The sequence below is a fragment of the Penicillium crustosum genome, assembly GCF_028827405.1.
Source record: "Penicillium crustosum strain IBT 35664 chromosome Unknown utg000003l_segment0_segment0, whole genome shotgun sequence".
Lineage (NCBI taxonomy): Eukaryota > Fungi > Ascomycota > Eurotiomycetes > Eurotiales > Aspergillaceae > Penicillium > Penicillium crustosum.
In genome coordinates, this window is record NW_026623124.1 from 4440708 (window position 1) to 4462156 (window position 21449).

At 48.7% G+C, this 21449-nt stretch overlaps 7 protein-coding genes across 7 annotated transcripts; 5 read left to right on the forward strand and 2 right to left on the reverse strand.

Annotated features, from left to right (window-relative positions):
* Nucleotides 1-1059: 1059 nt before the first annotated feature.
* Nucleotides 1060-1789, forward strand: N7487_008756 (putative extracellular cysteine-rich protein; the record flags this gene model as incomplete). Its single annotated transcript, XM_056876486.1, has 5 exons — nucleotides 1060-1098; nucleotides 1164-1256; nucleotides 1328-1414; nucleotides 1442-1674; nucleotides 1741-1789. 5 exons carry the CDS (start codon nucleotides 1060-1062, stop codon nucleotides 1787-1789), a joined length of 501 nt encoding a protein of 166 aa, XP_056728674.1.
* Nucleotides 1790-3460: 1671 nt separating this feature from the next.
* On the reverse strand, nucleotides 3461-4907 carry N7487_008757 (uncharacterized protein; the record flags this gene model as incomplete). The annotated part of the gene is made up of 2 exons (XM_056876487.1): nucleotides 3461-4720; nucleotides 4788-4907. The coding sequence occupies 2 exons, from the start codon at nucleotides 4905-4907 to the stop codon at nucleotides 3461-3463; spliced, it is 1380 nt and encodes a 459-aa protein (XP_056728675.1).
* An 813-nt stretch (nucleotides 4908-5720) lies between these two features.
* On the forward strand, nucleotides 5721-7169 carry N7487_008758 (CENP-N/CHL4 family protein; the record flags this gene model as incomplete). Its single annotated transcript, XM_056876488.1, has 1 exon — nucleotides 5721-7169. The coding sequence occupies one exon, from the start codon at nucleotides 5721-5723 to the stop codon at nucleotides 7167-7169; it is 1449 nt and encodes a 482-aa protein (XP_056728676.1).
* Nucleotides 7170-7989: 820 nt separating this feature from the next.
* N7487_008759 (uncharacterized protein) lies at nucleotides 7990-8921 on the reverse strand (the record flags this gene model as incomplete). The annotated part of the gene is made up of 4 exons (XM_056876489.1): nucleotides 7990-8232; nucleotides 8303-8361; nucleotides 8452-8606; nucleotides 8647-8921. 4 exons carry the CDS (start codon nucleotides 8919-8921, stop codon nucleotides 7990-7992), a joined length of 732 nt encoding a protein of 243 aa, XP_056728677.1.
* Nucleotides 8922-9646: 725 nt separating this feature from the next.
* Nucleotides 9647-10942, forward strand: N7487_008760 (trafficking protein particle complex subunit 13; the record flags this gene model as incomplete). The annotated part of the gene is made up of 5 exons (XM_056876490.1): nucleotides 9647-9713; nucleotides 9767-9773; nucleotides 9833-9956; nucleotides 10007-10525; nucleotides 10649-10942. The coding sequence occupies 5 exons, from the start codon at nucleotides 9647-9649 to the stop codon at nucleotides 10940-10942; spliced, it is 1011 nt and encodes a 336-aa protein (XP_056728678.1).
* A 2485-nt stretch (nucleotides 10943-13427) lies between these two features.
* Nucleotides 13428-17196, forward strand: N7487_008761 (dDENN domain protein; the record flags this gene model as incomplete). Its single annotated transcript, XM_056876491.1, has 7 exons — nucleotides 13428-13490; nucleotides 13543-14158; nucleotides 14259-15172; nucleotides 15233-15292; nucleotides 15346-16687; nucleotides 16743-16997; nucleotides 17054-17196. The coding sequence occupies 7 exons, from the start codon at nucleotides 13428-13430 to the stop codon at nucleotides 17194-17196; spliced, it is 3393 nt and encodes a 1130-aa protein (XP_056728679.1).
* Nucleotides 17197-19136: 1940 nt separating this feature from the next.
* N7487_008762 (type I 3-dehydroquinate dehydratase) lies at nucleotides 19137-21291 on the forward strand (the record flags this gene model as incomplete). The annotated part of the gene is made up of 2 exons (XM_056876492.1): nucleotides 19137-20631; nucleotides 20663-21291. 2 exons carry the CDS (start codon nucleotides 19137-19139, stop codon nucleotides 21289-21291), a joined length of 2124 nt encoding a protein of 707 aa, XP_056728680.1.
* Between the last annotated feature and the right edge of the window lie 158 nt (nucleotides 21292-21449).

The window sequence follows — 21449 nt, forward strand, 5'->3', positions numbered from 1 at the left end:
TTACCAATTTCATGGCAAATTGCTACGCAAAATAACATTTCAGTCGCAATCAAACAACGTTACCACAAGTCCAGTTGAAGGCATCTGCTATTTATATTATATATCAACGGTACTTGAGTATTATAATTGCCTTCGACGCGTTGAGGATACACTTTTATATTTTGACAAGACTCTTGGTTTATAAAGCTAGTTCTGGATCCAGCCCAGCTTGCTCGGACTATCTATTGGGTAACAAGTAACACGAAGCTCTACCAGCGGGAATTTCGGTATTTAAATCATGTCAGACAAGATTAATTCCTGCAACTGCGACATTTAATGTGAGATTAAGTGGCGTAAGGATGTGATTTGGTTGTAACCCCATTTTGACCTAGATATATCTGACGAGGATGGGTATGAAATATATATATATATATATAACTATAAAATCTCAAACAGAGACCATATCCAAATCAGTACTAGCTCACTGCCTAAATAAATTAGTTTTCTATACATAGCCCGCATTTTCAAGTTCGCAAGGTATATAGGTGGGGGCCTCCAAAAGATGGTGACCTTGGTGTTGAATTGAGTAACACACGCAGCAAAAGAGGGCCGGCTGTAGTTTTTACTCGCACACTACTTTAACCAGAGCCTGATGTATCATTGCATCTGAATTGCTCGATGCACGGCCTATTATTCCAATATCGCCCATCTCATCTATTTCCTCGATACTATCACTGGGGTGGCCCTATGTACAGATGTTTGTCTTTCCTCTTTTAGGTTAAAACTCCTTTATTTCGACCGTTGAAACATATATATGAGGTGCTAACCTTCGAACAGGGGCTCTCAGCTCTTTCTACAATCATGTCAAGGCCAATCCTGTAAATGCATCTAATGTCGCCTCTCTTGATATACACGGCCCACAGCAAAATGCTACCTATTGTGTTCCATGGATTCCAAATGTAAGTTCGACCATGGGCCAATTTAGCGATGAAAAAATAAGAATATGTTGACTAGATGTTCATTGTTCACGAATAGTGCGCAGAAGGACTACAATGCTGTTTCTTCTTGTGTACAGACACAATGTCAAACACAGGGAACTGTGGAGGTTGTGGTGCCATAGTATGTCCTGATTGCATTATATTATTCCACGGGCATCCTTTTCTTACATGTAATCTTATAAATAGTGCGTCGTTGGCTCACCACCAACCTGTTGTGACGGAGTCTGTGCGGATTTGAGCTCGAGTGTTGATAATTGTGGGGCGTGTGATGCACCAACAGTAAGTACAAGATCAAGTTCTTTGAGATATCGGGCATTGTATAATATTTTATCAACACCTTATTTCAATAGTGCACTGGAACCCAACCCGCTTGCTGTTCTGGTGCGTGCAAAGATCTCGATAACAATTTCGCCAGCTGCGGTGCATGTGACTTAACTGTGAGTAAAGCCCCATTTTGACTGGAGTATATGGCTAGCGCAACATTGGATGTCTATCTGCTAAGAGATATTTTACTGAGTAGTGCACCGGACAAGTACCAGCGTGCTGCTCTGGCTCCTGCTTTGATCTCGCCAATGATCCCCAGCACTGTGGTTCTTGCGATGCATCACCCTGTCTTGGACAGCAGGCTGGCTGCTGTGCGGGCACATGTACTGATTTTGCGACCTCAACTACTAATTGCGGTTTTTGTAGTAATACGGTAAGCTGAATGCCTGTTTATCCCATTACTACACGGAATCACTCACTTAGCAAATATACATCGTAGTGTAACGGAACTACACCAGCTTGTTGCTCTGGGACTTGCAGTGACCTGAGTAGCGACCCCCTCCACTGTGGCTCTTGCACAGCCCTCCCTTGTCCTGGTCTCAACCTCGCCTGTTGTTCGGGGACATGCACTGATGTCGCCTCAAATGTCAATACTTGTGGAGCTTGCAATCGTACTGTGAGTCAACGACAGCCCTACCTTGGAATAATATCAGCCTCCATAGTGACTACCTTGCTTATATGATACCATGAAATAGTGCAGCGGTGCGAGCCCTGCATGCTGCAGTGGATCCTGTGCAGATCTAGCCTTCGATCCGAATCATTGCGGTTCTTGCTTAGCTTTACCATGCGTCGGACTCCGACCAGGCTGCTGCTTTGGCCTATGTACTGACCTAGCTATTAATCCACTTCACTGCGGGACATGCAATACAACGGTAATATTTCCTAGTTTGCCTATCAATTAACTCAGACTATATTTAGGTGACTATATTAACAGCCCAAAAGTGCCAACCAAGTCAACCAACCTGCTGCTCCGGAACCTGCGCCAACACAGCCACTGACCCAAACAACTGTGGTATATGCGACGCTAAATGCACAGGCACCCAGCCCACTTGCTGTAACGGGGTATGCATGGATATTAGCACAGATCCAGCCCACTGTGGCAGCTGCACAGCCCTCCCCTGCCTAGGCTCTAGACCAGCATGTTGCTCTGGCACCTGTACAGATCTGGCGACTGTTGTCCACTGTGGATCTTGCACAGCAAATCCATGTACTGGTGTCAATCCAGCTTGCTGCTCGGGGACATGTGTTGATCTTAATTCTGACACTAACCACTGTGGTTCTTGTTCCGCTTTTCCGTGTGGTGGAACACAGCCTGGGTGTTGCTTTGGGGAGTGTACAGACCTATCTACCAGTTTACAGCATTGTGGATCTTGTACCGCTGCACCATGTACGGGCTTGCTGCCGGCTTGCTGTGGTGGGACGTGTACTGATTTGACGACTGACGCGAAGCATTGTGGATCGTGTAGCACAGCTGTACGTATTCACCCCCCCACCAACTCCATCTCATCGGGTACTTTCTATGGCATTGGATGGAAATACTAACTGTTATCTTATTTAATAGTGCAATCTCGGACCAGGAGGTGGAGGCTGTGTCGAAGGAAATTGCACCAATTGCCCTAAGAGCGAGCCTTTCTGTCAATCGTCGAACACATGTGTAAGTTCCCAAGTGTGCCATTCTAGGTCCCTAAACTAATCCTTAAAGTGCCCCGCCGGATTCACGTGTATCAATAATGGCCCTTTGCCTGGATGCTGTGGACCATTAAATACATGTCCCCCAATATCCAATCATCTTGGTGATCCCATATGTGTAAGTGACGCACTAGACTCACCCGACTCGGCTTCCTGACAGGGGTAAAACAGTGTCCATTGCCATGTACTCTTATTATCGCGCACCTGGTTTGTATAGGATTCTAGCTGAATCTTGTTGTAAGTTCGAGCTGGAAAGAGATAGCGAGAAAAAAGGGATCCAAATAAATGGCCTACGGACTACAGACTGTGGTATATTAGTATATCATAGCAAAATTCGGATGCTCATGATGCGTTTGTTCATATTATATATGCTATGTATGATACGATACGCTCGGTGATATATTAACATTTATAAATACCCGAAATGAATATGCAGACGGAAGTCTCGTTATGTTCGTGACAGGTCATTATCAAGAGGACTCTTTCATCCAAGGCACCTCGACATCAAGGGCGTTCGCCACCCTCGTCGCAGATGTGAGACACCCCTCGAGCAGAACCATCCCATCCCAGCACCAACCGCCGACGAGCCAGACATTTCCATCTCCATTCCGCCAAAGCTGGCTCTTATCATCTCCAGACGTCTTCTGGCTGAAGATCTGGTTGATGATTTGTCTGCTGGTGGATGATCGCAAAACACGAGTGAATGTGGCAGTGTACAAGACCTTCTCAGGGTCAATCGGAGAAATGGGATAAGTCGTAATAAGAGCGGATGACGGATGTTCATGAATCGTTTCAGTCGCTGTAGCACCTGAGCACATGTGGAGGGGGTGAGGTGGTGATTCGCCGGGGGCCAGGGACACTTGCGCCCAGAGGGATTTGCTAGAACTTTGAATCCGAGAAAAGTCGCGGTGCACAACGGATTGAACAGTCGTTGTGGGAACAGCCTTCATCGCGCTTCGGAGAGGCTCAAAAATGGCGCCAACTACGTCGGGCGTCACGGCAAGAACCACATGGTCAAATAGCCGTGAGCTGCTCTGACCATCACGGGTATCTATCCAGCTCACTTGAACTTTTGTGCCGATATTCTCGACCGCTGTGACCTTCATACCAAGTTTATATGACAAGCCTTCGGACAGTTTATTCTCGACATGCTGAACCCCACCAAGAACTGTGTAGTGATTCTTACGGAATGTGCGTCTCCCATAACCGACCAGATCAAGAGCTGGGAAATCCATTAGCGCCTCGTGTGAGCAAGTTGCAACGCTTGCGAAGACCGGCAGGAAGTAGTTTTTCAGGTAGTAACTGGGCAACATAATTCTTTCCACGTATTGTCGCAGAGATTCCTCCGTGCCAGACGACTCCACCGTTTTGGGGGCTACAAAGAAGCAGCAGGCTTTGAACCAATAGTAGCATATTGCCAGGTAGCACACCTCGATCAGCCACCCGGTCCATGATAAGCCATCCGGGCGCAAGGGGGGTAGTTGGTGGTTATTCGAGGCATGCATGTAGTACGGAGAGGCTTGTTTTGTGGAATTCTCCGGTAGTGTCGACAGGGAATAAATGAACCGTAGCGAGCCATACGGGATACCGAAATAATCGTACATGCGCTTGAGACTTTCGTAGTATCCGTCGGCGAATGTGCGCATGGGAAGATCGAGGCGTTCAGGCTTCGCTCCGCCATCCTGATTTGGGAGGTTGTATGACGCGGAGTCGAGCGAAAGTTTGTCTTGCTGTGTGTTTGGTGAGATTAGGTTTACTGCGCGCATGCGGTGTGGCAGGGTGGGAGGTTTTTTTTACCTTTTCGAACACTTCGACGTCAAATCTCCCCCGAGGATCGTTTCTGAGCATGTATGCGACAACTAACCCAGCCATGCCTGTGCCAATCACGGCAACATTTTTGCGTTCGGTCGCCTCCATGGTGAAGGAGGGACAGGTTCACAGTTTCAGGCGAGGAAGAGCGTATATAGTCCCCGGATCGGAGAGATGAAGAACCTTGGAAGTTATGATGAAATTCGCTTAAAACAGAAGATGACCATGGGCATCATGCAACTTTCAACATTTCAACCTTGGCCTCGAGACAAAGTTAATCGCTGACCCACATTTTTCGTGAGCTGAGACCATACCTCGGTCTAATTTCTTATGCACTCTTGTCTATCATACAAAAGTACAATAATGCATTTTATACATATCATCCATCACATGACAAGTCGATGCTATCGATGAGTACGATCACGAACCCCTAAAAACCCTAAAATAACTGGCATCGTTCGGAGCAGAAGATAATAAAGAACAAAAATTATAAATAGAGGAATAAATCAACGTCAAGCCTTAGTATGAACGAAGCATGAGTTTAGTATACGGGAAATAGAGTGGCTAGTAGTCCGTATAGAAGCCTATGTTATATTTAAGCTGCAGTGTGTTATCTTGTCCTCTCTTTTCAAAAAAATCAATTCGTCTGAATTTGACAACCTTGAAAGTCTTGGCTCAGATAACCTTAGAACCTCCCTGAGGATCAACGCCCAGATGACATAATCGGGTTCATCTCAATCCTTATCGGATTATCATCACGTGCATCTTTGTTGACGCGTGATTTGGAATTTAGACTCGAGAAGAACTTGGACAAGCAAGGGAACAGATCAAGATATGGATCTAGAGGCATGTGCCTGCTATTGATATAAGACTATCTTGAACACCCCCATGTATTGTGACAATACCTTGTGAATTACGGCCATGGCGCGTCCTAAAGCAGTTCGCGCCCCGACAACAGCGAGTCTTCCGAATAACCTCCGCATTCCCTCATCGACTCCGTCCCTCACAAAATCCCTGGGAAAACTATCCAGACAAGCACTGCTGGACCTGGCTTTTACATGGCTTGACGATCGCAACATTGCCTCATTCCCACCATACCTACAGGCCGACGAAGAAGATAGCCCCGACAATGACGAAGCCCTCCCATACCCCGCGGAGGAGACAATCGAAGGAGTCCGCCAGGTATATGAAGATCTGCAGGACCGAAAGGGTGCAAAGCGCGAAGTTCTCGAACGAATCCTAGAAGGTGATTGGCGGCATGGAATCACACTGCGCCAGCTAGCCATGGCAGACCTCCGCTACATGGACGACCACCCCGCCAGCCTTCGATGGACCGCACTTGAGCTCAGTCGTATTGATACCAAGAAAAAGAAATCCACACACTCCCCACCCGCTGACTGGTCCGGTTCTGTACCGCGCATGCAAGCGGCAACATTTGTGCAAGGCCTCCAACGAGAAATCTCCCCATTAGTCAAAGCCCACTACCACCTCGCCCACTCGGCAACACTGCCGCTGACATTCTTACGTATCTTCGTCGTCGACTCACCATATCAATCCCCTAGACAGGCAGCCGAGATCTTCACGGACTCGTCCCGAGTCATCTACGTCGCTTTCCCGGATAGTTGCCCTTATGTCTACACTTCCATAGCAGCATCCACTGGATCAAAAGCTGCTCCTTCGCCAAGTTCAGTGGCTACTGATACCAGAACTCTTCAGCGTCTGGTGCGCGATTCCATCCCCAAAGCTTTATCTCGCCCACAGGAACGATTTTCTCTGCAGGCGACATCCCTGGCAGCAAAGAACCTGCCTACACTCCTAGCCCTCCGAGGACCTGGGCGATCAACAGCATCAAATGGTGCCTTCAGCATCTTTGCAGACGCAGCCATTGAAGGAAGTCCACTGGACCCTCGACCTTCCAATACTGTTTCGCCTGAAGAACATATTCAAACGAGTCATTCCAGTCCAGTAGAAGGAAAGGAAAATACAAATGGCTCAGTGGCAAAACGAAGATCCAGCGGTATTGATACCGACCCCGCTTCTCCAGATTCGAAGAAACGTCGTCTTGCCATCCACTCCCGATTCGGAACATTGGGGTCGTCACTCGCCCCGGCACCGCTGGACCGTCTTGATATCCGGCTCCTCGACAAACCGAACTCGAGGGATGAGCATGATAATGATGTTGACGATTCTACGTCTACGCTACCTGCCGTGTCACTCACCTTTTCGGGTTCCGACGTCATCGGCGGGATTCGCAAACTTGCTGAGCTAGGCATCGTTGACCCTGAGCGTATGCCATCGTGGATGACTGGCGAAGAAGGTGTTAGTGTTGCGACTGTTCGGCTGGGTCAACGGATTCAAAAAGATATATAGAAAAATCTGTGTTTGGTGTTCTTGGATTTTGGGAGTTGAGAAGCTTGATGCTTTTTTTTTTGTTTCTTGGGCCGTTGGGGCTTGATGTGATACCCGGATTTGAGATCAATGGATCATTTTGTTACTTTCCTGTCATTTTTGGCTTTAGTAGAAGTGAATTTGTAAGGTGTCCCAATGAAATGTAGCAGCAATTGTATGTAGCTTACAATCGACATTGCAGATTGTAGAAAAAGATATTAGATTCATTTGGGTGTATCCAGCATAAAAAAACCATCCCATTCTAGCACTAAACACCAGTACTCCGCCGAGAAAAGAACAACACAATTTGACACCCGTCATTGCAGGCCGGGTAATGGAGCAACCCATGCTTGGGTTCGCACCGGTAAGAGTGAGCATCACTCAACGATAGATTTCTCAAAGACAAACTGACTGGAAGTAAAAGGCCATTTGATAACAAGACACCACAACAAAAGACAATTCCGCAACATAACGGTTTCTCAATCTCGCATGCCCATACAGGTGTGTATGAAGGCAGATCGCCTATTCCAGCCCGGGAGGCACAGGAGCTCCTCTGGGAGCCATAGATCAAGATTTGTGATGGGATTTTAAGGGTAATCGCATACTGATCCAGCCATGGCAATTAGAAACTAGTTGTCATCGACGTTCGGATACATCATCTTACTCCGACGTTTTTCAGCGTCGACAGCCTTTGCGGTGGGACGGGGGTCTCGGGTTCATTGCCCTTCCATGGGACTTTGCTATACGCGGACAATTGTTATATTTCAAGTTCTTCCCTAGGATTCGTACAAGTTGTCATCACTTACCAGTAGAGACAACAAACAACACTGTCGGACGCCTGAATAGCGGCCCTCCATTTCTCGAAACAACCCTGATGAAAATTGCTGCCGCAGTCCTGACACCAAGTAGCTTTCTGCTTGGGCTTGAAGTCGTTGAAACAAATTGGGCATTCACCATCCACCGGTTTTCTTTCACTAGTGGAGGTAGGGTTAGTCGTATCCAGTTTTCGCTTCATGGATAGCGTGGCAAGCATCTGACGTAGCTCCTGAATAAGCAAGTTGGTTAGGAATATGTATAGAGAGAAGGGTGCCGAGCTAGGGGTTGCAAAGACTCACAGATGGCAAAAATGACCTCTGGTATCTTAATTCGTTGGGAACATCCATCGCAGATAGAACTTGGCAACATATTAGCAAAGAACGGAGAGTAGTTGTTGAGCTTTACGGAACAGAGTAGGTATGTATCTGCTGGGTTGGCTGAGACTTACCAAAGCACATGTGCTTGCACTGCGCCTTCCGGAATCTGACGTCCGGACAGTCACAGGTAGGCAAGTTGCCAATGATGGTTCTGTAGATGTTGCCAGTCGACCCAACAACTTCGAATGAGATTTTGGGAACATCTTTAGTTCCGCTAATACCGTGTCTAATCATGTACATTCTAAAAGCAACCCTGATTAGCCAACCGAAGTATGCCATATTCGTCAATATTTACTTGCTTTTGGATTTTGATGCGTTGTTCTCTTTCTAAGAACCCATCGGGGGGCGAGTCTAGCCATGGAAGCTGGCGTTTCTCAGACATAAGTACTTGGAAGGCACTGGTAAACTGGATCGGGTTCTGGGCCACAGGCTTGTTGCTAGAACTAGTAGGGTGGACAGTGGGCTCGAATTTGATTTCAAAAATATCAAGGCGTGATGACAGCCTAGAAGAACAGGAAAGCTTTAAATATGAGAGGGACATTGATATATGGTTACTTCCATGATAGTATGAAATTTAGAATCTCTAAGAAGGAAAGTGAATTATGGACAAAGCATGCATTGCAACATGTATGCATTGTATCAAACAAAATAAAGAGGCCGCTCCAGGCACGTGAAGTGTCATATGACTTTGCATGAAGTCTCACGAAGTAGTATGAATGGGCTTTGTTCTCAGTCGTTTTGTTCCCGCTTTCGCTTCAGCTTTGTCATTATTATACAATTACCTTTGTTGCGGTGATCTATACAGAAATATACAGTAAACAGAAGACCTTATAGAGGGTAGCAAATCTATATCATGTATGTAGGTACACGTATATACTCAGCCCTAAAAACTCTTGGAGGCTCCTTCTCCATTAGGTGGTAGATGCTCTGCTTCCCGTGAAAATATGATACCAATCAAATACGCTGCATATCGATAGACTTAGAGCTGAATGCTTTGGGCAGATATCTATATGGGGCTAGCCAGTAAAAAGAGACGAATAAGCTACAACATTTGAAGTCCCAGGTGGTAGACTATTTAGGAAAGAGCAAATGTTTGCACTGTTTGTTTGGGGTAGCTTCCCTATCGCTATCAGCTCGTGGAGAACTGTGGACTTGTCCCTCTTTCATCAACAAGATGACGCTATACTGCAAAGCCCCGGATTGCAGGTGATTCTTTCCTTCATTTACACATTGTCTCCCTAGAGCTTATATTCGAACTTATTCTCCATGTCACGTCCAAGAGCTTTATCGGGCGCTGATGCTCCGAAAGAACCACATTTGGTCTCTCTCAAAGGTATGTGAATACAACCCACACTTGGACTAGCAAACTAATTATGGATTGATTAGTGTTGCGGTAATTTCAATTATCAATATCCGTTGTGTTGATGGCAGCTCCTGACTCTCAATACGCAGCCTTGCGCGACCGTCACTTTCTTATCAGCATCCCCTCCCGACGTCAAACACCATAATCTCCTCGAAAGCGTCATTAAGCTATCCGTCCGGTGACTCCGATGATCAATTCATTTTAACACCTCTTGTGAGATGGCTACCAGGCACACCCAATAAACAGTTCACTAACGTCAATAGCTTACTCTGCCTCCCTCCTTCGGATCCGTCTACGTCGGAGAAACCTTCGGATGCACACTCAGCGCGAACAATGAGATCCGTGATGATGACAACGACAGACTAGTCACATCGGTGCGCATAGTAGCGGAAATGCAAACACCTTCGTCGGTCACGGCACTGGAGTTAGAGCCGCCCAATGACTCTGCATCAACAGACGGGCTCAAGATCGGCGAGTCATTACAAAAGATTGTACGGTTCGATTTGAAGGAAGAAGGAAATCATATACTAGCTGTCAGTGTCAGCTATACGGAGACAAAGATCGGTTCAGACTCGCAGGCGGCCAGTGGCCGGGTTAGGACCTTCCGAAAGTTATACCAGTTTGTGGCACAGCCCTGTTTGAGCGTTCGTACCAAGGCGTCCGAACTTCCGCCGCTCGAGGTAAATAATAAGTCACTCGGTCCATACGGGAAAACGAGGTTACTTCGGTTTGCCCTTGAGGCACAACTGGAAAACGTGGGTGAGGGCGCAGTGGTAGTCAAGGTATGAATTTCCTATCAATCCTTAGCGAACGAGTGGATTTTCCACGGCGAAGCGCGGCTGTACCTAAAAACTGGGATGGGCCGGAACTACTCAACAATTTGGCTAACATCGGGGGATGGATAGCAAACGAAACTAAATCCCAAGCCACCGTTCCAATCAAAATCCCTAAATTGGGACACCATAAACCCGGACATGTCACCCGCAGCACTGCCTACCCTCAATCCACGGGATGTCTTACAGGTAGCATTTTTGGTGGAACAAGAAGAGGGCCAGAGCGAGGGACTGGAGACACTCCAGAAGGACCTGCGACGGGACGGTCGTGCCACGCTGGGTCAGTTGTCGATTGAATGGCGCGGTGCTATGGGAGACAAGGGGTTCCTGACGACGGGCAACCTGATGAGCCGGAAACGCACCTGAAACTCGGTGTGCAACAACCCACCGGATCGCTTCCGCTACTGTATTACAATGTGGACGCCGATTTGTTTTACTGCATCCAGCCGCCGGGTTGCATGGAGGGCGCCGCAAGGGCGGTTTGTACACATTTCCAATGGCCCACTTACACAATATTACCATTGGCATTGGCAGCAGCGTCCTAGATTGAGGGAGTGTACAGTGTAATATAATGGGCTCCGAAAATACCCACACAATCTACGTAGGCCTGACTCACTGCCCGAGGCTCTGGAATAGAGTCTGGTGCATTGGCCGAGTTCCCTAACGCCACCACGGAGCGGAAACCAGCTGGAGCCTATGCAGCCGACGCTTAATTTTTTTTTGTCACACGGCAGTTGCCTCTCGGCAAGGAAGCTCTGGATATTCGCACACTTCGGCCAGGCATTTGCTCCACTCCCCATAGGGCTTGCACAAAAGGGCCAAAAAAAAAAGAAACGGGAATTCGTCCTTGGCCCAAGGCCACGTATTCTACGGGATGCTACATTTATAAATGATATTTCGGGTATGTGTACATGCAAAGGTCTGTTAGAGTCCAGATCCGATAATTATGGAGTTATAGAATGAGTCTAGACTCTGGTTGATCATTGGAGTTCAGCTGTTCACATTTGTTGCCCGATCTGTAAAGATCATTATCTACAATCTATGTCTCACATAAACTTCTATTTTAATTTCACTCATCCTTCTATAATTAAATTTTTATTATGTTTTTATGGGTTGCGGAGATATATGGAATTCGGGCTACAATCTGTTGCTCTGCTCCCACCGCCTCTTCTCTCCAACCAAATACATACTGTCGTATGCAAGTACTAATGCAAACGGGGAGATGGTTGGAATAACCTTGCCCGGAATCCTGGGATGCGACCAGTCCAAAAGGGCTATCGGTGCAGGGGAGACCCCTGTGTCACGTAGGGGTATCAGCCGTGCTCGGCGTGTTGAACAACATGTATCTGGACTATACTCTGTACTAGTAGTGCAGAGTAAGTATACTCCGCAGTGGACTTGGAGACTTGTGGATTTGTGGATTTGTGTTTATTAGTCTATGGATAGTATTGAGATAACTACCCACATAGTTTGTTGTAGATATAGTACTCTGAATATAAGCATGTAGAGATCCTCAGCTGACCCAAAGGAATACTGCCACTGGAACGAACTGCAGGATTTCCTGTAATCAGATTATTTTTATTTTGATTATTATTATAAAATCGATACCATGGAAACTGATACACCCAAGCGATGCTTTCTTTCACCATTTGCTCCACCTTGTCCAACTGTAGTATCGATCATCTCCCCGGGACAAGTCACTCCACTTGGTGACTCCTGACTCGAAATTCTCAATTGATTTTATGCAAAATTCCTTCTACGGAATATTCTACTGCGTAGAATAAATTGGAATAAACGTTGGGGAATATATACATAGAAAAGAAAAAAGAAAAAAGAGAAAAGCCGTTGAGCAGACTCCGCAATCTAAAAAGGAATTTTCCCACGAGGGAAACGGTAAAGTAGAAGCCTACTCCGTACAAACTCCCAAGACCTCGGTTCCCGAGAATCTCCCCCTGAAAGTCATATAAAAAAAAAGAATGATATTGTGGCGTATCAATCTAAAAACCCCTAAAAAGAAAGTTCAGGTCTCAATGTCTCACCAGAAAATGAAGCCCTCATCTAGTATGTAGTACTCCGTACTCGTACTATATCAGTTGAACTTCGTTAAAAAAAGGATCAGCCAAGACCCGCTTGCATTATCCGAAGCTCAAAGCTCAACCATGGATCACGGGCCTCTAACCCCCTGGGGCTGATACAATAGTTCTTACTTGGTCCTTTTTCTTTTGTAAGTCATTTATATAACATGTGTAGGTATTAAAATAGGGGAAGACCCAAGTATATAACCATATAGCCGTTAATATAGACATGCACTCTGTATAATGAACTGGTATTATCGGTATCTACCCCGGAAGTCTGGATCCCTTTAGAGTCTAGGTACATGCAGGTTACAGTGTCAAGTACTGCATGGATGCTAGGGCTGTGAATGGCCCGGGCCCTTGACTCTTCTAACCTGGCTTGGGGATTCGACACAGGCAACTCTTACCATTTTTATACAGTGGAGTACTAATACTAACTAAGTAAACATGTGCGCACATTTAAATGTCGGGTTCTACATTACCACACGTCTACGCAACCACCCGTTATTCTAGGGGGAAAAAGAAAAGAAGGGGGGAAAAAAAAAAAAAAAAGGAAAAGATCAAAATATTATATGAAGACTTGGAAAATATTTGGGTAGAAAATAATATATCAAAATACAATAAAAAAGAATAAAAAGAATAAAAAGATAATCACAAATCTCCCTTTTTTTAATACGTTTGACCTTCAAACCACACCCCCAAAATTGATCTTCACTCTGAACTGCCCCTCCCTCCCGTTCTCCCCCATTTTTATCAGCTTCCCCCCTCCCGACTACATGCGCTCAATTCTGCGCATTCCTTTTCCTGGAAGTCTTACGATCCATGTGGTGACAATTAAGGTATTAACCTGCTACAGTCCGCCGTGACTATCTCCACAATGCCATCGTCAAGCACCTCGGAGGGCGCCCCCTCGCCGATTACTTCTGGATAGCCGGTGTGGATGGTACAGAGATCTTGGACACCTTCCAGAGATTGGGAGAAGATTACCGTGCCAATGGTGCCGCATCCCCAGGCCCTGCGCTCGCAGACACTATTCAGGAGGACGCCGATGCGGAGGAGGAACATAACCCAGATGGGGTCTCCCGACCAAACTCAACGCTCTTCGCCGGCGCCGGTCACAGGGGCTCGGCTCAACGACTATCCACGTTCTCAAAGACCTCGGAGGGAACAAATGGTACTGGCAGTAACAGTAACCGGAGCAGCATGACCGTCAAGGGTGCCTCTTCGCCTCTGCGAGCCTCAGCCTTGTTCTCCGAGGACTTCGATTTCGACTCTGCGCTGTTCAAGTTCGCCAACGAGCGGGAATCTTTTCTAACTGACTTGAGCTTGAGCGCTGGCGCCATTACCCCAAATACCCGCCCGCGATCCAGGGTTCGCACGCAGAAGATTGTCTCCGAGGATGCGCCCTCGCCTGGTGGTAACTTGCTGAGGTCGGGTATTGGGAGCGTGCGACGGTCCTTTCGAGATATGAATAGTATGAAGCGACAACCATCCATTGCCCGTCAATGTGAGACAACCCTTTTTTTTTAACTTTGCTCTCCATTCACCCGGGAACGGGTTCATGAGACTTTCTGCGGATGCACTGGCTAACAATGGATTATCTTCAGCTTCGGTACGAACTTCTCGACGACTTAGCAACTACAACTCAGTAATCCCCGTCCCGCAACCCCTCGAGATCTCCCCCACAATGCACCCGTTGAAACGACGATTCGAGCCCGTTCTCCTCGACCGATACCCCACACGAGGCATGCCGGACGAGATGAAGCAGCGCGGCAATTTCCCCGACTACGTCCCTATGTTCGCATTTCCGAATGATGTCAATATCGTCTCTTCCGATCAGCGACCGCGCTCTACCTGGCACGGATTCGCCATGACAACAGACAACGGTTCCAGGCTACATGCTATCTGTGTGCTTATCTGGATACCGCTCAACCAAAATGCCGCGGAAGAGCTCGAGAAGCGCTGCGAAGAATGGCGGAAGGACAACATGACAGACGAGGAGCGTGAGCTAGCTGCAAGCTTGGGCGAACGATTGGCATCAGAGCGGGCCAAACTATCCCGGCTCCTAGCCCAGCTGCCGACTGTCCCGTCAGGATCTGAATCCCGTGAACAGCTCGAAGATGATATCAGCGCCGTGGAGGAGAAGATTGGGCTAATGACCGATCTCCTCCGTCCGGTCCGGCACGGCGCAGCCTCCAAGATCGAGGGTCTGACCGATGGTGATACTGGGTTCTGGATTCCCCGTGCATACGGTATCTTGGGTCGGGAAAGCACGATGACGAGCTTCTGGAAAGAATGGCTCAAGGCTGTTGTCGTGCCCATGGCGGAGGGTAGTGTACAGCATGTGCCTCCGCCCTCGCCGCGCATGGGTTTATGGCAACCGCTGGAGCGATATGTCATGAATCTTTGTACAGAAGCATTCTGTCCAATATCCTCGAAGACTCAGGTCGAGATTGCGATTCGTGAGCTGCGATTGTTCGCACGTAAAGAGGCGCCCAATGAGATCCCTGGTTCTCGGAATGTATGTGCACCGCAATCTTGCTTGGGTTCTCTGTCGAATCCTTTGTTGACTGATTTCTAGACTGATCTCTATGCCTTGTTCCGGACTTTGTCGGTCCCCAATATTATCATTCTCTTTGAGGTAGGCTTCCTTTGCCAGTTCAGTTGATACGAGACAATGCTAACAACACACAGTACGCTCTTACTGAATCCCGCATCATCTTCTTGTCTTCCCACACCTCCATGCTCTATCTTGCAACTAGAGCGCTGGTCGATCTTTTGTTCCCTCTTGAATGGACCGGCGTTCTCATCCCTGTCCTTCCTGCGCGCTTAATCCAGGCTCTCGAGGCCCCTTGCCCATACATCGTGGGTATCGAGCGTCGGTATGAGAAGGTGGAGCTGCCGACGGACGACTTTGTCCTGGTTGATCTGGACAATAATATGATCGAAAGCACCATCCAACCGACATCTCTCCCACGTCATCAGCGCCGGAAGCTTCTCTCCTTGCTGCAACTAGCTGCCCCTCAACACGGCCGATACCATGTCCCCACCGGGCCTCCTGCATATGCAATCGAGACATACCCATGGGACTCGTTCATGTCAGAGAGCAAGGCCACTTTCACATCCAAGGCGCCTGGAACTAACCTCGCGAAATATGTCAGTCTCAACTCCAGTGCATTCGGTGCAACATCCGTGATGCCAGGCTCCTACACCCCTCCGATCTTCAATGTCTTCCTGCACGCACGAAATGAGGGCGGTTCATCTCGTGGGTTCTCATCATCCCGCGGTAGTGAACGCCCAGGGACTAGCTCCACTATGAGAGCTAGTGCCTCTCCACCATCCCCGAGAGAGAGTTCGCCTACCTCTGGCTTCTTCCCTCCTCCACCAGCTCCCTCGTCACGCAATGATTCCGGTATGGCATTGCAGGCCTCATTGCGCGAGAAGCGTTCTGGTCATTTCGATGCTGCCTCACGCCGAAGCTCGTCATTTGGAATGAGTCGACGTCCAAGTGCTCCATTCCTGGGTCATGCTTCGAATCTCTCAGTGACAACTCTCAACACGGACTACGGTGCCGGATCCACATATGCACCATCTGTGTATGCGCAGTCTACCATCGCAGCTTCTACAATCGTCCCCCAATCCACATACCAGGCCGCCGGCAATAACGAGGGTATTTGCTGGGCCGAGGGTCACTTTTTCCAAGTCCAACCCTGGGATGACAAGTTGACCTGTGCCATCTGTGATGATCTGGCTGAAGAAAATATGTACAAGTGCTCTGCATGCAAACTGATAGTCCACAACCGCTGCGCCTCTATGGTGTGTCTGCCGTGTGACGCAGCCTTCCATCCGGATCAGATTCGTGCGGCCTTTGTCAGATGCTTTGCCAGCTTGTTTTACACGTACAAGAAGTTCCTTCTACCGGCGAGTGGCGATAAGAAGAAGTCCGGCATGTTTTACAGTTTCAACATGGAGGCTTTCATGAAGAGCCTTCCGAGCGAGCATGCCGAGTATATCACAATTCTGCAACAGACACAAGGTAAGTTACCGAGTTCTCATATCACACCGTGGAGGAAATATTGACCCAATAATAGGCTTCAACGAGTTCATCAGTGACCGCGAGCGAACAAACCCGAAGTCCAAGGACCCGCGTATGACCCTGTTTGACGAGATTGTCCTTTCAAAGCGCAACCGCGGCCGCACATCCATTTTCTCTGGCCGGTCGACAACAGACTTCCTCTCAGATACCTCGAATCATCTGTGGCGTACAGCCAACGCTACCTCCTTCACCCCAACCAGCCGCAGCCAGCAGAATCTTTCAGCCGACTACGGCAGAGTTCCAACAAGAGGTACGCTCGAAGGCTCCAACTCCAAGCCAATCCGCTCACTGACACTTTCCCCGTAGCACCTGCACACCTAGATACGAGCCTGATGACAGAACCCCGCATGATCCACGGTGCACCACGGGTTTCCAAGACGGCAAATACTGCCCGTAGAAAGCCGCTGCCCAAAATGATGAACGGGCTCGCCATCTCTCCGCCGAGTTAATTGGTGCGATTCCACACGCAAGTGGCCCGTCTACCATTTCATCGTTATCTGCTCTGCCCTTGTTCGGGTGGGTCCTGTGTGGGCGGGCCATGTGCCATGTCCACCCTCTCGAAACACTTCCTTCTGTTTCCCTGCGCGAGTCTGAAACCCCTTTTGACTCCAGCTGGGGTCTCAATTTCCCCGATTGATGGCGTTACCCTTTCCATGTTTCATCCGACGATGAGCAAATACGGAATGCATATTGCCTCCTGCGTATCTTCATTTGGGTATGTGTGTCGATGCAAGCTGATAATGACCGGCCGCTGGCTCGGCCGAGCTTCTCGCTTCCCGCTAATATCCCGCAAATGGAACGCTGCATGTGGTTGCACGCCGTTGGCCTCTCCCTCCCGATTGAACTTATTACCCTTACTTGACCTACCATGCTCTGTCTTGGTACAAACCCGACGTCTCGAAAGATGCCAAACAGTCCACGCGCCCATCTTCGGTTGCGTTGCTGTCCTCGTACATAGTGTTGATTCCGGCTTGATGCATGGAATCGTGAACAAACCCCCTAAAAGCGCCATCTTGGTTTGCAAAGCGACATGGTGGTTATTTGTGTGCCTGATCTTGATACATACATCCATGTTTATTCTCTGGACCAATACCTCTCTGCTTTTCTTACCCTTTTTCCCCCTCCTCTTATCTCTCGGCCTGCGTTTCTCCCTTGTCTTTCCTCACTGCCTGTTACTACCCAATACCCCCTCTTGATTTGGCTAGTATTTTTCTCTCCTTGTGTCTTAATTGGTTGTTTGAAATACAATGCCGGGCGGATCTAGTCTCGATTCTGTCTTTTTTTCTCATATTTCTTGCCTTTCCGGTGTCAAATCCTCATATGTGCCTATGCTATGTGCTTCATGACTATCCTTCGGGTGTATTTCCCTTTCGTATCCGATCTGAGGCTGTCGCTTAATTCTGGTTGTTTTCCGTGCATCAAGGACAGAAAGAACAATATAGATCGTTGTTTTATTGTGTACTTTGTGAATATGGGACCATCTTATCCTCATCTTTGCCCCTTGTATGAGTATCAATCCATGGATATACTCTTCCACCAATCCTGGTGTCTGATTCGTTGCTTACCTGTCTCCCTCGGATACAACAGGTTAGGTAAGATCTGTTCAAAGGCCGATCATTAGCCATCGCCGAGGCTGAGACTTTGGCTTAGACTGGTGATTTTCCCTCGTATCGGATCATGGCGCTGTAGAGTAGGGCCCCTGTCAGGTTATCACGAAACTACACCAGTCCAGCTGGCTTGATGATGTTACATAGGCTGATATGAACATAACTCATTATTCATGTGCCAATTGGTAAGATTTATAAGCATATCAATGCTCCAGGGCTACACACTCCTTATTCCACTGAATAGAAACTCCAACTCCCATATCCACATGCGGTATAGTTATATTTCGCGCTCGCTGATTGGTGGAGAAACTCAACGCCGCTCCCACTTTTCCCCGCGTCCACCGTCTGCGTGGGATTCCATTGTCCGCGCATTGAGTGGAACCTGCGCAACAAGTTCTTCCATCGATCCATGTCGCCTCAAATGGCTTTCCCTTCTGATCCTCGCGGCTGGGTTTAATACCTCTACCCGCCTAAGATTGACTTAGCGTCGCTTTATCCAACTTGCCCCCAATTACCCCATACCTTGGAGCTAGCCTCGTTCGGCCCGCTCCCTTTTTCCTAATTATTTTGTAAAAGTATATGCTCTGATACTACCTACCTTTTACGATACCCGGGGTCCTGACCGTTGAGAAGCGAATTGCACAAAGTCTGTACTGGGTCCTTGCGCTCATTCCCCTCCCCCTTCTCCCCGACTCCCATTTCCACCCGTCTTGACACATACCTCGACCTGCATATACATCCTCGCCAGCACGAAGTATGAAAACCCTTGGGACTGCTATGCCATGATTCCGACAGCCTTTCCGCAGCACATGGCCACGCCGCTGCTCGACGATCCCCCTATCTCCACCGCCCTCAAGGCTCAGGATCCTCCCAGCGCAAACACCAATATCCCCGTTCCTTCCAATGCCACAACAATACTCTCACGCGATCACCCGGCTACCGGGGCCGGGGACCAGATAGCCGCGGACATCGCCGCGCCGGCCACCGATGCTGTTGTGAGGACTGTCGTGATCACCTATGGGCAGAACCAAGACCATATCGTACAACTAGTAGCGGAGATTCTGGGCAAGCCATGGACAACGGACACATCGCTTGGGATGCTTGCGCGAGCCAGCGATGCAGTGGTTGTGGGGATCCTAGCGCACGATCTAACGCGGAACTTGCAAGGATGTGAGCGATCATCACTGGTTTTGGTAAACACGTACTGTGTGGAAGATGGGTCTGCGCCGGAAGACTCGCTCACCGAGAGCTGTGATTATGAGTTTTTATATTCGCGGAGTCCGTTCCTGCGCCGGGATCTGTCGCGGTTTTTGTCGTTGATTTTTGGTCAGACAAGGCCGCATGATGATTTGCGGACGAAGACCAGGACCAATTTTATCTCGACTACTTTTCCTGATGTGCATGCTGCTTTGCCCAATTTGGACATTCTGTCTGTGGGATCTGATGCTGTTGAAATCCGTGTGGATTTGTTGGTTGAGCCTGTGTCGGAAGGTTGCACCACTCCGCCTGTTCCGAGTTTAAAGTACGTGGGTCAGCAGTTGATGTTGTTGCGGCAGCATACTGAGTTACCGATTATCTTTACTTGTCGTTGTACAAGAGAGAACGGGAAGTTTCCAGTAGACGACCCCGCGCTCTTTTACAAGTATCTGCGCCGGGCGATACGGTGGGGAGTTGAGTATATTGATGTGGAAGTGTGGCTACCAGAGGAGATCCGGCGTCAGCTCTTCGAGAAAAAGGGCCATAGTATGATCCTATCTGCGTTCCATGACTTCTCTGGGACCTGGAAGTGGACATCCGAAGAGGCGCAGCGCATATTTACGGAAAGTGCCAAATACGCCGATATCGTGAAGATGATCGCTATGGTCCACACAATCGAGGAGAACTACGAACTGGAATACTTCCGTTCTACCATCAAAAGCCGCGGCTCGGGGCCACCCCTGTCAGCAGTCAACATGGGTCAAATGGGCCAGCTATCTCGAGCCCTCAACACTGTCTTCTCTCCAATCACCCACCCCCTCCTCCCAATGATCGCTGCCCCAGGCCAGCTAACCGCGGCGGAGATCAACGAAGCCCTACACATAATGGGTCAGCTTCCCAAACGCGAGCTCTACGCCATCGGCTCGTTCCGCTCAACTCCACATTCAATGTTCATGGAGAAATGTCTAAACGAGCTCGGTCTCCCGCACAACTTCACCTCGGTCGACCGTGGCCCAAAAGGCTCCATAGAATCGGTCCTCCTTCAACCGCACTTCGGCGGCGCCTACCTCAACCCCCCCAGTACCAACCACAAATGGTTTCATCCCTGCAGTCAGTGACGCAGCCCGGGCAATCGGTTTAATCGACACAATCGCCATGACACCGGGCGAACCAGCACCAGGAACCTCCCGCTTCATCGGCGAAAACGCCGCCTGGAAGGGCATCCGCGCGACCCTAACGCGCGAATACGTTCCATCCGCGTACAGCAGCCGCGCAGCGATCATCCTTGCCGGCTCCCAAGCAGACGCTTCAGCGGCGATCTTCGCACTGCGCAGTCTGGCCGTTGCTACAATCTACACAGTCGGGTTTAAAGCGAGTGGTCCTCTAGCTGTAGGCCTTGAGCCGTTCACATCCATCCAATCCGTCAAACGGGTTGAGCAGCCATTTGTCATTGTCTCTGCGCTGCCGCCGGAGAAGTCGCTTCTCGTGCAACCTCTGCTAAGACATTATGGTGTTAATGGTCGTTCGTCCCCGCCTTCTACACGTGGGAAGGTCTATCTTGATCTCACTAGTGGGCCAAGGAAGGGGGATCCTTTGGCGGTTGCTACTAGTGCTGGGTGGACGGCGTATGGGGTTGAGGATGTTAGTGCTTGGACTACGGTTGAGACGTTGAGGTTGCTTGTTGGGCAGAATGTGCCGTTTGACTTTGTGCGCATGGCGTCTGGGAGGCCTTTGTTCTAGCTATATAGTATAGTATACTGCATACCTACGTAGGTTATTTGAGGTTCGGCTTTTTGTCTGTTGTTCATACAATAGATGTTGATCTTGATATTGGATTGGGATTTTGTTTTAGGGGTTTGGGGTAAGGATATGATTTGTTTTTGTATGGCTATCTGCAT